This window comes from Lagopus leucura, unplaced genomic scaffold (assembly GCF_019238085.1).
Source record: "Lagopus leucura isolate 7727_CA_CO unplaced genomic scaffold, USGS_WTPT01 Super-Scaffold_100002, whole genome shotgun sequence".
In the NCBI taxonomy this organism is placed as follows: Eukaryota; Metazoa; Chordata; class Aves; order Galliformes; family Phasianidae; genus Lagopus; species Lagopus leucura.
The window spans coordinates 55,546,924-55,560,508 of NW_024962263.1; the positions used below are offsets into that span (position 1 = coordinate 55,546,924).

A 13,585-nucleotide genomic window follows, 5' to 3' on the forward strand; every position below is an offset into this window, starting at 1 on the left:
ATTTATACTTTTAGGGTAAACTTGCTCTTTTTGTCATGTGAGCTTACAGGTGAGAGTAGTGATGAGGCTCTCATTAGAGCTTCCCTATGAATTGTATCAATCAACAGTTTAATTATAATTTTTTTTTTGTATGTGCTAGCTGAAATGTGCATGTCTGTAATCTGAAGGGAGACTTAAAGTAACTCTAAAACATAGAATTTGGGCTTTTTTTCCCCCTTGGTACTTAAGGAAGGTGCTAGGAAAGTGATAGATATCTTATATCTTACCTATACACCAATTTTCTAAAAGTAAATGCAAAACTATCTTGTTTGTGGCTGCAATATCTTATTTTTTATGAACATATCAGCAACAATTACATCTACAGCCACTCAGTTGTTGCCTTTATTTATTTCTGTGAGAAGGCTTGGTTGGCAGTGGAGAACCCTAGGCTGCCTCCCAAGACTTAGACATCTCTTGATGTTGGTTAATTCCATTGAGGATCCTTGGAAGAGGGTCTGGAAACTGCCCTGGTGCCAGGGCTGTGTGATACACAGTGTGTGGCTTGCAAGGAGAAAAATTCACAAGGTTTGGCTGTGCCTAGTAGATTCCCAAGTCTGGTAGGGCTCCCCTGTGAAGATACTGAAGCCCAGAAGAAGGGTGGTGATGGCGTGTATACCCGAGTGTGGCAAATAGTTTCAGGAATGAAGGATATGAAGCTGAATTTGAGGATTTACTAATATGGGCATGGTAGGGGAAAAAAAAAAAAACAACAGAACATAATATGCAGTGGTGTCATGTAAATAGATCGGGGCAATATGCAGTTATATCCATGGCGCTCTTATTTGTGCTCAACTCTACTTCTGGTGTACTTCCACGTACTGTTTGCTGTGGTTTGGTCCTTTGGGTTCATTGTTGGTGTTCTGAAGCTTTTCACTCTGTCCTTACAAGCAACAGATGAGTGCTCACAATGTGTTCATCAAACTGGTGACAATTCTGAAGCTTGCATTTATGTGAATGTTAGGCAGAGAGAAAACAAGAATTGTAAACTTGCTGAGCTGATCACCTTTGGTTATATCCAGTCAAAGCAAAGCAACAAACAGGAAAAAAAAACCAAACGTGCTACTTCTGCCTCTTATTTATTGTTTTTATTTTCTCTCCCTGAAGTTAGGTATGTTTTACTGGAGGTAAAAATATAAGACAAAGTGTGCTTTACCTGAATTCAGATAAAAGCACACTTCAGTAGAGATTTTGCAAATCAAAAAAGAGGGATAGCTTTTAAACTTAGGCCTACACCGCTTACTTGATATATGTAAGTATACAAGATGTGTATGTGTTCTTAATTTAAATGTGTGCCTAATGTTTACATACATAGCTTGTTCAATACTTCTTCCTGTAAGTTTCCATTGTTTGGGTGATGTGTAATGCTTTAGTTGCTCTTGCTGCTTGCTGCAGTGAGAGCCTGGACAGAATTTCTTTGTCCATTACAGTCAGGTGAAACACCAAGTCGATTGATCTCTGGTTTTCCCCGTAGTGATAAAGCTGATGCTGTCTGCTCATGTCACGTTTGTTTGAGTTTTGGTAACACTACAGAAGTACCTGATGGAAGGGACTGGGAGCTAATTAAGGTCCTGTTTGGTTTTTTTTTTTTCTTTAAAAAAAAGAAAAAGGTGATTCTCAGTCTCTTGTGGAATGTCAAAATTTTAGAGGACATTTATTATTTTAATTACTATCACTACTCTGTAAGCTCTTACGCACCAAGTCAGAACTGTGGTATTGGGTTTTCTCTTTCTGGAGGAAAGGGTGTTAAGTAGAAATTGTAATTGATAGATAGGGGCATTACTTGTGATAATGGGAATGCAGTGTGATGGCGGAACTGGTGACTTAGAAGAAAGGTTGAATGGCTGCATGTGTGGCATCCAGTCACTTCCTTGAAGGAAATCTCCTGATGGAGGAAAGAGAGCTTGTGTGCAGGACAGTATGCTTCTTAGCTTCCTTTATGAACCTGGATTTCAAAGCATGGCTGTGAAATGTGCCCCAGAGAGGGCAGATGTGCTTGTTTACTGTCAGAGAGAGGAACTACTTCATTTTCACAGTGAACGTCTTTTTGGAATGTGGAAGCAAGCCCAAGAAGAGTGGCTCTGCCTCTATATATACTGTTAGGCTAGGTTTGTCTTTCCATGGCTGATGTATTTTACTAAATACAGCTGTAGTGATAGGACAAGGGGAGAACAGTTTTAAGCTGAAAGAAGGGAGATTTACATTAGGTGTTATGAAAAAACTATTCAGACGGTGATGAGGCATCGGAATAGGTTGCCAGAGAAGATATGGATGCCCTGTCCCTGAAGGTGTGTAAGGTCAGGTTGGATGGGGTCCTCTGCAGCCTTATCTGGTGTGGGGCAGCCTTGCCCATTGCACTGGGATTGGAATTAGGTAATTGCTAAAGTTCCTTCCACCCTAAGCTGTTCTATGATTTTGTTCAGAAAAAGCTGCAGCGTTGTACTGGGTGATTTGGAAACCAGTTCACCCCAGCACTGTTTTTGATTTACTGCATGAGTTTCCTTTCTTGCTTGGAGTTGTACAGACAGCATCTTGTTTTGGAGGGGTTGGAAAAGATCAGTGATAAATCTTAGGGGTATCCTAATCCAAAGAGTTTTCTAGTAAGCATCAAGTCTCTTGACTGTGCTTGGGTAGTGTACAGACATAATTCATGATGAAAATATCTCAGTTTTTCAGTACGGGTCTTATTTTGCAAAGTAAGGTGTTAAAAAAAAGATATTTATGGGCCATTTTCTGGTAATATTCCAGAGCTATTTCTGGTTTGCCTCACATTTTCCCACCTGTTGGCATAACACAACTCTGCAAAACTTGTGTGGTTAAACTCATGCCGCCATGTTTCTGACACGTTTACTGCTTGCTAATGGAGTGTATGCAAATGTGTGGCTGGTCGGAGAAAGCAGTGCTAAGGTAGAGTGCAAGTTACCATCAGCAGCAATATGAGTTTTGCTGCTAGAATTCTGTGCCTCGTTGTCTCACCCTTGCTGTGTGTCACTGCAGTTAAAACTAGTAAGAATAAATAATCACAAAAATCCTTGGTCCTTGACCTGTCTTACACAGTGATGATGGAGAGTGGAGAGTAGGTCCTGTGCTAGCTACTTCTGTATAATATATGGCTTCTGACCTGCATGCAATGGGAACAGCCTTATACTACTAAACTAGGATATATTAAGAAGTAACCTGTCACATGAAAGTATTAATAAAAATGTTTGTCTTTTGGCCCGTTCCGTTTACAGTTATATACTATCAGTGTGGTAGCTCTTGTAGATTCTTAAATGAAAGGCCAGCCTGGAGAATACATGTTTTGTTGTCTTAGGAGAGGCACTTGTCTGATACTGTCTTATCTATGTTGGTGATTTCAATCCATGGTCGGCAACAAGGAGAGCTCTCTTCTGGAAAAACTAGTTATTCTTGAGCTATGGACTCATCAGCAGTCCTGGCATGAATATCTCTCACTTCATGAGCACAAAACACCACTGCTACATGTGATTACTGTTAAATATGATGGAACGTTTGCTTTTTGGATGGCTACATTAGTGTCACTCATCTTTTGTAATCTGTGTTACTTTACAGAGGGCATGACCAGAAAATGAAGAATTCTAATGCTATAGTTATGTTGAGACTCAATTAAAAACACTGCATTTTATATAGCATATCTTTCTTCTCCCACACAGTAACTGGTCGATATTGTCAGTTGTACCAGCAATGAGTGAGCTTTTGTAGTGGTGTTTGAGAGCATTAAGACTGCTTTTAAGCATTTCCTTCTACTGTTAGGATGCTGCAAGCATTGGTATTGCAAATGTCTTGATCCAGAGATTTTCTGAAAACTTTGGGTCAGTAAGTTTTAACTTTTCGGTAGTTGCATCTGCTTAAAAATGCTCCCTGGTAGCAATAACGGAGCAGAAAGATTGTTTAAGAAATCAAATGATAGTGAAGTGCTTCTGCAACAAAACCAGATTTATTTTTTTTTTAATACAAATGATTTTTAAGTATTTCTTGCCAAGGTACTAATAGAGCCCTCTTTTCTGTGTGTTTTCATCCATATCTTGTAGAAGTATGGCAATAAATTCAGTAAACTGGAAGATTCCTGTTCTGTTTGCAAAATAGATGGTATTCCATTTTCATCTGATACAGTCTCATTGCAGAAAAGATCACTGACAACAACACTGGTAGGCTTATAAATGCAAGTTGTCACATCAGAACTACACTGCGTAGAAGGCTTACTGAATTAGTGATGCATCAGAGTTTCAGCATCATGTTGCCCCTCCTAAGCATTTTCATACCGTAAATTAAAAAATGTATATACAACTTTGGTTCAAGGCAGGCACTTCACAGAACAGGGGAGGGAATCATCACTCACAGTAGAGGAGGATAAACTGACTGGTAAAGCAAATCTTGGGAAGAATTATGTGTGAGTGTATTCTTGAGGATATTTCTGGATTTCTGCTACTATAGGAATTTGTAGAAGAAAACTTCTGAAGCTGTGTTGATTCCTGCGTGCACTGCAGTTTGTACTGACACATGAACTTTACAGAAGGACAGTGTCTGAAAAGTTTCTGCTGGGCTAGAAGGAGCCAAAGCAAGCTTAAGCTTGAGGGAGCAGCAGGGCAGGCCTGGTATTGGAGGCATTGAGGGGGCAAGTTGAGAACTGCAGGGACGGAAACGTGCATACAGACACATGAGGAAACTTTCCAGATGATTTGTTTAGAGATGAATAGTTTGCTCTAAATAATCCAGAGGGATGACGAGTCCTTTCATTAATTTTTGAAGGAAGAATTATGGGGCAATCGATACATACAGTGGTTTACACATTGTGAACAGTGCTATCAGGAAGGATACGAATCCTCTGCTTCTCCACAGAGCTGCTTCCAGACGTGCTGCTATAGTTCTTCCTTTCTTTTAAAAGAACTTTCCTTGGTCACAGGTTGCTGTTTAACTTTTCCCAAGCGAAGGTGGTAATTTAAGCTGCAGAAGAGAATACTCAGTAATAATTTACTTAACCCCAACATTTCTGTTGTATATATTGTGTTGGAGGGTCTTGTATTTTGGAACCAGTGGGAGGTGATTGGTTGCTCACTCTGCTGTAACACAACTCACTTGATAAACCAAAATCTAAGAAAATTTCAGTAATGTCTGGTTACAGGCAGTCTTTAAAAATGATGGGGGAGATCTAGAGAGTAGATATTGAAATAGTCCTGATTTTAAAAAAACAACAACAAAACAGGGGAGAGACTTTTGTTTAACACTGATGTTTAAATTTCACAAGTTTGCTGAGTCATGTCGCGTACGTTGCTGCTCTTGTTTCACCATCCTACAAGCTCAATATTGGCTCAAGCAGCTGCTGCTCTACTGGGGAACTGCCACTCATCTACTTTCAGCACTTAAGTACAGTTGATTGTGGTTCAATCCGTGTTCAAGCAACACAGAGATTCTCCTTAGCCTCCCTCGGTGCCACTAACCCTCACTGGGTTAATCCCCCATCCTGTCCATCTTGCTACTTTACGTAACAGGCCTGGTTAGAGGCGTCTATCGCTTCTTTGGGCTGCAGAGAATGAGCTTAGATTTAAATATGCGAGCGGCCGTGAAATGCGGGCAGCTTAGTTTTTAACTTACCAAATCTTGGCTGATGTGTGTTTGGAAGTTTAAAAATAAGTTCTCAATCCAGAAAAGAGAGGTTTCGTATTCCAGGAACGATACCTGGAGTGCCGCCTCCTTGTAAAACTGGCTCTGATGTCGCTGGCTTTCAGTGATAACGCACGAGTGCATTACTGTCTTGGTAACCTGTTGAGCTGCTCACGGTTTGAACGCTCAGAGCTGCTGAAGAATCACTGTTTTGCTCTAATAAGCTGTGATCTTTAGCAGTGTCCTGCATTGTGATATTGCACGTTAATAGCATTGATTAACTGTCGGACGTGGGGAATTGATGAGAAAATATCCATTGTAAAATTAAATGGTATTACTGAAGCCTGTTTTGTGCTGCTGGTTAGGGAGGTGACTAGACCCAGTAGGCTGTGCTAGGAGTATTAATGTGAGCTCCAGGTTTTTTCGCATGATTAAAACAGGCCATCTGTTCTTTGTTAAATGTTTACAAAAACAGCTTTTCTCTAAAAGATTTAAAGAGATGTGGGGCTAGTAAACACACCAATATTTTTGAGCACCTTTTTCACCTTATTTCAAATAATATAAAAATAATACCGCTGCAATATCAAATAGGATTAATACCTATTTGTATTTAATCTTCACTGATTTCTCTCCTGTGGAAGATTAAATTCTGTACCAACATGCTAAATTATGGCTTTGTTATGGTTAAAGGCTGTAAGGAGGAGAAGTGATTTCTGTCAAATACACAGATTTTTCAGTCTTTTGGTAAAAATTCACAGTATGCATCTTTTCCTCATTTGTAAATGATAAACGGTGTTCTTTTATCAGAAATTACGACCCTGTAACTAGAATTAATCCTTTGTGGATCTAAAGAAGAACTATTTGAAATAATTCCCTGTGGTAGGCTTAAACTAATATTTACTAGTGAAAGCCTGTTCTTCTTCCCTTTCTCCCCTTCTAAGAAAGAGCAGACAACTGGTTTGGGGTATGAAAATGCACCTCCTGAGCTGCTTCCCCTCTCCTCTGCTCACCAGACTTGTGCTGCTCCTACACGGCTTCACACTAGGGAGCAATGTGGGGTTGTCAGTAAGGGATGTGCTGTTTTAGAATATTGCTTAAGTGCAAGCACAGAGTTCCTAGAAAAGAGAAGTTATCGCACCCATTTCTTTGAAAGAGTGCTGGGCTTAGACGATGACATGTAAGTGAATTACAAAACGTGCCAAACCTGTGGAGATAATGGCATGTAGCAGAACCACTGTATTTTCAAGTAAAAGGAAATACAACCAAATCATAATTAGAGTAGGGATGGCTGTCTGTAGCTTAATGTCTGGGGGGCATGAGTGATGTAAACCGAAATCATAGCGATTTGATTTGTATACTTATACACCTACCTTGGCATGGAAAATAAAAGCTTGTAAGCACTGTGTATTTGTTTCACATGTAAAGTTTGCACTTAATGTAGTTTTATGAGTCTAAAAATGTGGATAAACTTTTTGAGGTAGGAAGAACATGAGTTTTCATGGGGTGGCACCTTACAGAATTGCACTGAACACAGCTACAGGGAGTATTGAGTACCACAGCATGGAAACAGTTGCTGCCGTGTAACCTTATGGCCAGACCTTGTCACAGAACTGCAGATGTCAAATCACAAAGGGCTGTCATTGCTGTCGTGGAACCTTGGAAAGCTCTCTACTTTATGCTCAAATTTGGTTGTGACCGTGGTGGAAGTTTTTCAAACCACGACTAGAAAAAAAGATGACTTTTTTGAGTTACATTAAAACGGTAACATGAAATCTCAAACATATATAGAACTTCATCCTGTTTTCAGTGACACAGCCCTATTACTAACGTAGGTGAAATCTTGAAAGTTTTACAGAACTAAATTTAATCCAGCACTGCTGGATTTCTTGCATTTTTTAGTATTTGTTGGCTTGGCTGCTTTGCATGCTTCAAAAGAGGAAGAAAAAAGTTGAAACAGTTGACTGATTTTATTCTAGAAAGTGTATCACACAGAAGCTTATAGATGGCAAACCAACAGTGTATTACCAAGCATAAAGCACTTGTTAAATATGAATTTTTACAAATAATGGAAAACTTAACATTTCTTTTACGTTAGGCATAGCAAGTGGGCAGTATTTAAAAAAAAAAAAAAAAAAAAAAAAAAAAAAAAAAAAAAGGACTGAGATTTGTAGTAAACAGCTCAGTGAAGGCATTGGTGAAACCTGGACTCAAAGTGTCTGAAAATCAAATGCAGGGTGCATGAGATATGAAATGACAGAAAATATAGTCATGTATGCACTGAGAAATTTAGAAGTACTGCTCTGAAAGCCTGTTGATTAAATATATATATATTATTGGTGATCTGTGTGATATTCCTGTCCTTTTCAACACCAAAAAATAAATATTAAGCAGTACAAGCACATAACGGTATGAGGTATTGAGAAGAGAGTTTTGTTCTATGTCACATAAGGAACAAATCTGAGGAGACATTCAACTCAATTCATTAAATGGACCATTAAAAACAATCCAAAGTATGTGTATGTGTAATGCATAATTGGATTGTAGAACTCACTGGAATCATTGATATCCAATTTTATGAACTCTCCAGCATGAAGTTACCCAGGTACTACTGTGACCACAGCTTTCTAGAAGAGGTGTTGATTCAGGATGCCTGATGTGAGATTCCCTTGAGGTGGAGCTGATAGATGTGGTAGTAATTAAATGAGGGCATCAGATTGGCAGTGTAGCTGAGTTTCCACTGTGACTAAGGCCCTGTTGAGCTTAATAGTATCTTAATAATCAAGAGGAGGATGGAAACCTGCAAAAATTTAGGTTAAGACAAGTAGACCCATACCTTTGGTCAGCTGCTTGGGTTTTCCCTCTGTTATGGAGTCTCCTCCAAAGCAAATCAGAGTGTCTAGTTCATACCAGTCCAAACTTTCCCAGACAGCAGAAGAGGTATGTGCCCTCCCTCCCTTGCTAGGTCTGCTCCTTCTGCTGCTTGGGTAGTTTCTGAATATGCAGGTATACTCAGGGCATAATGGGTTGTTTGTTTTTTCTTTTTTGCTACCGGGAAGAAATGCTGAAAATGGTTTACAGTCTAGAAAAAATACATATGCATTTGCTTTCTCGTGAAATGATTAAGAATTTTATTTTCTTAAATCTTAGGAGACAGGATTTGTAATCATTTGTTGCGTACTTGCTGTTCTGAAGTACTATTTGGAAGAGAAAATGTGACAAATAACCTTACAAACAGACTGTCCTATTCCTAGAAGTAACGTTCTTATTTGCTATAGACCTTTCTTTTTCAAGCTTTGTGACCATGGCTAAGGGGAAACTCTTACACATAGAGTTATGCTGACTTAATTTCTAGGGAAAAGTAGGAGAAACAGAGACAAAGAGGATGAGAAGATGGTCTGATCCTGTATGCAGCTTTAAGAAAAGCATCAGTTCATTGTCATGCTATTACTTTATTTTCTTGAAAATCACCATGGTCATGAATGTATAGCAGCAGGCAGGCAGTGAGAAGCAGGTCAGCACTTGAATATGCTGCAAAGTCAAAATAGAGCTCAGACGCTTTTTCTTTGCAGACTCATGGATATTTGGGTAGAATAGAACTATTAAAGAGAGAACTTCAAGTATATCCAATATGCTTAGTCTAGGCACTTTGCATCTGTATAATTATGCAGAGGTTTTCCTATACTGTATGAAAGTCTGACATAAGCCTGATACACTACATAGACTTTGAAAAAGGATGCTTTTGCAGTTTCACAATTACTTGATATAATACTTCATCCAATGTGTAGCAGGTTTCAATTACAAGTAGGGAGCTGTGGTTCTTTGACATAAAATGTAACTATATTAAATTCAAAGTGACTTAAACCTTCGTGCGCTGATCAAAATACTTACTGTCACAGCATGAACCAAGGTAAGTGAATGTTGTATAAATACAGCCTGTGAATGCCTTTATTTTCTTGTTGCACATCTAGAATCAGACTTCAACTTTTTTTTTTTTTTTTTTTTTTTTTCCTGGAGGACAAGATCTCAGTGCAACAGAATCATTTGCAACTACTCTGAATACAGCAATGTCTGAAATAACAATTACTGTCCTTTTGCATCTAAGAGTTGAAGGGTCTAAATGTTTTCTGTAATTCCACTTTGTATGCAAGCTTGATTACAGAATAATTTTACCTTTGCTGCATCAAGAATTTCTGGTCACTTTGCCACCATTTTAACTGCAGAAAGCTTTGTTGTTGTTGTTTTACTGATTTGCTGTGCAGTATTTGAGATGTGCTACAAATGTAATCTCCTGCTTAGTATTTTCTCCCACTGTTCCCTCTTGCTCCAAAAGAGCAAAGTTTTAGAAATGGAAGTTGCAAATCTACAATTTTATTTCTGTTTGTCTCTCTCAGCATTCTCCATCGGAACCTTTTTTAGAGAAACCAGTGCCGGATATGACTCAGGTTAGTGGACCGAATACCCAGCTAGTGAAAAGTGATGATTTTCTGCCATCAGTTGAACCGCAGCCACAGCAAAAGAAAAAGAAAAAGAAAAACAATCACATTGCTGCAGAAGGTCCCAGTAAAAGTTTTGGTAAGGAAGACTTTCCTGGGGGACTTGACAGCCAGAATCTAAGCAGGAACTCAGTGGATTGCTCCCAAGAAGATAAAAAGAAAAAGAAAAAGCCCAAGGCAAAAAAAGAACCGAAGGATCCTAAAGAGCCCAAGGAAAAGAAGGAACCCAAGACCCCCAAAGTCCCTAAGACCCCTAAAGAGCCAAAGGAAAAGAAAGCAAAAAATACCACGCCAAAACCCAAGAGCAGCAAAAAGACAAGGTAAGTCAGGAAACTTCTGTATGTTATGGGGAACAGTGTTTGTGGGATTTCTAGGTGATCTGCGTTAAATGGAGTGAGTGGAGAAATCTTGTTTTGTCTTCTGTCCTCAGTCATCTGCAATACCATGTTTTTGGAGAAACTGTCTGGCCCGTTTCTCTTGTTTGGCTTTCCTGTTTATGGCTACACAATTTCTCTAAACACGTGGGAAAGGCAGAATTCTTTGCCATGTCCAGCAAGGTTAGTTTTTCTTTTCAAGGCATAGACATTTCTGGGTCTGTTAGGTTTCAAAATTAGCTTATTTTCTTATGACGCTGGTCTGTTCTTCTGTGTGGTTTGTATATTAAGAGATGCTTCAACAGTAATTTAGGTTTGACCAAAATTCAGAGATGATGGGCCTAGTGGGAAAAAAAAAAGAAGTTTTTGTCCAACTAAGGAAGTTCAGCACCACTGCAAGCTGTACAACTCACTTATTTGATGCTGACACAAGCTGTAGGCTAGAAGATTTCTGTTTAAAAAAAAAAAAAATGTTTTTATATGAATAGTGATGTGTGACTGTATCCCTCACTCTAGAGGTTATACTCATTTTACTGTTTCATGTAAAGACATTTTTGCTACACAGAGTCTTTGTAGATGAACCAGATGCTTCAACCCTGCTTCTCTGCTGTTTTCACTCGGCATCGTGTCCCTTTACAAGGATAGGCTTAGAATACTACTGAGTAGTATGAGAGAACAAACTGCTGTTACACATGAGTAAATACGTCATAGATAATAACTAAGATTCTTTCCTTACCCCTCAACTCCCTAAACACCATGATTATAAATGCTCACTTGAAAGAAAACTGAGAGGAAAAAGACATTAAAGCTCAATTTTTTTTCATTTGTATCTAGAATTTCTTACAACTGTTCTGAATTTGTTCCAAACATCTGAATCTGTTTTTCAAGATGTGGCTAGTGTTATAAAATATAACTTCCAGATGGAAGCACAGCCAGACTTGGTTAATCCGAATCAGTTTGCAAAATCCATTTGTATCAGGGTTTTAAAATTGCAGTTAATGAATCAGCTTTGCATATATTCTGCAAGACTGACTATCAGTGGTTAGTTCTGCTTCAGCTAAATGAGGCACAGATAGCAATAAACTACTTTCTCCTTTGGCAAGAATGAACTTTTTTTCTCAGATGGTAGAAACAATGTTTCCTGAAGAACTTAGAAATACTGACCTGTAAAATCAAATGTTGTCCTCCTGAACTGGCTTTGTGGACTGTTCAATAAATTAGAGTTGATTAGCCTATCTTATTGCAGAAGTCATAAGGACTGTGTTTCAGCCTGTCCTCCAGGTGGGTTTTATATACAGAGTAAGTCACAGCTTAAAAAAAATGCTTCAAGCTGTTTCTCTCAGTGTATGTTTTTGAAACCAAAATACTGTATCAGCTAAAATAACCTTTGTGCTTCATTTCCAGATATTTGTAGGCTTAAAGGCTGAACAGGCCACATTACTGCATGACATTGAGCATCTCCTAGCAATTTTTTGCACCAGGAAGTAGAAAAACATTTACTGCAGGGCTAGTCAATTAGTGTACTTTTACAAGGACCTGACTGCAGTGAAGCTTTGTTTAATAAGCAACGGTTAGAAAGAGTGGCTCAGAAACATGCCTGGGTTCCTATGGCTCTGCTGGATATCAGACCTCAGAACTTGTCTGTCCTCTCCACTCAATCTTCACATCTCTTTGCACGCCTTCTCTAAGTCCTGGGACATGCTGTGCAGATTAAAGGAGCAGTATTTCCTTTGAAGGAACAAATCACTGCTTTCTTAGTTGTGTCTCTGGAAAGGCTTTATCTTCTTTCCCTTGCAATAACTCTTGTACATGAGTAGCTAGATGACTACAGTGTTCTGCTATTTCCTAAGCCCTGTTGTTCTACCTGTGAGAGAAACGTGTTTTGAGCAGCACTGAAGAGCATGTGCTGTGCGTGTAAGCATGCTTACACAAAGGTGTTGAGAAAGTTTACTTTTTCCCTTAATGGACTTGTCTTGCTGTTACCAGCTGCTCTTTTGAAAACAAGGTTGTTCTCGTTTTGTCAACTTCAGTATCAAACTTCTTCAAAGAACTCTGATGCTGTGTTGGGATGCTGTGCTGCTTTGGTAGAATTTTAACTCGTTGAAAGGAAATTTGCTTGCTTTGGCAGTATCGCAGACTGGGGAGTCAGTCTAAATGACAGATCATTGCATCAAATTTTTAGATGAATCAACAGCCCAAAAGCTGCAATATTTCAGCAGCGCTAAGTTTCTATAATATCTGAGTAAGATTCCAGCAACTTAACACAGATTATGGTATGATAATGTACAAGTGTAATTTTATGATGAAAGTTAATAATGCGTCTGGCATGAGTGTGCTGATATTTACTAATAATATCTCAGTATTTTTAATTTAAGCGTTGAAAAGAATAGTGTGGTTTCTTTTTTTAGATTTTTAAATGCTGCGCAAAACCAAGTATTTTCTTTCCCAAATAGGCTAATTAGTTTAAATAGAAGAACAGAGTTACACTCATAAAATTCTGATAAATAAAGTCAGACATACACATGTATTTATCAAAGAGCATTATTTTTTCTTTTGGATAGAATGTTATAAGCCCCAGTTAATTATTTGACACAGGCTGCATCTTAACCGCTTTGTAATGCAACACAGCTCATAACACAGCCCTGTCTGTCATTTCAGTTTAAATTTTGACTAACTGTATAAATCCTTTCATTAAACAAACAAGAAACGCAGAGAAACTTTGTCCTTCATGTGTCTGCTATATTTGGTGTAAGTTGTGACAAAATGAGCAGCCTGCCTCACTGAAAAGCAGCTTCATGTGATGGACAGGTCAGATGGGAGGAACGGAAGAAGCTGATTAATTGCATGCTTGTTTGAACTGTGAGTCCTATGACATCTTAAAAAGAAAGAAAGCACTAAAATCAGAGGCTACTATGTTGTACTGTCTAGTTTGTGATTTGGAAAGCAAGATCACTTTAATTTGTTGCTATGAGCCTAATCCTGCCAACACTGAAAGCCAGATAAAGCAGCGGCTGGTTCAAAACAAACAAACAAAAAAGAACAACGAATCTTCTGTAGGCCAAA

At 38.6% G+C, this 13,585-nt stretch overlaps 1 protein-coding gene across 4 annotated transcripts in view; it reads left to right on the top strand.

The window, feature by feature from the left end:
- Window positions 1–13,585, top strand: part of CHD7 (chromodomain helicase DNA binding protein 7) — a 124,469-nt gene that overhangs the window by 57,497 nt on the left and 53,387 nt on the right. For all 4 annotated transcript variants that reach the window (XM_042868871.1, XM_042868873.1, XM_042868874.1 and 1 more), the window contains one exon: window positions 10,047–10,468. In XM_042868871.1, coding sequence (XP_042724805.1) covers window positions 10,047–10,468 — 422 coding nt within the window. The remainder of the gene's footprint in view (window positions 1–10,046; window positions 10,469–13,585) is intronic.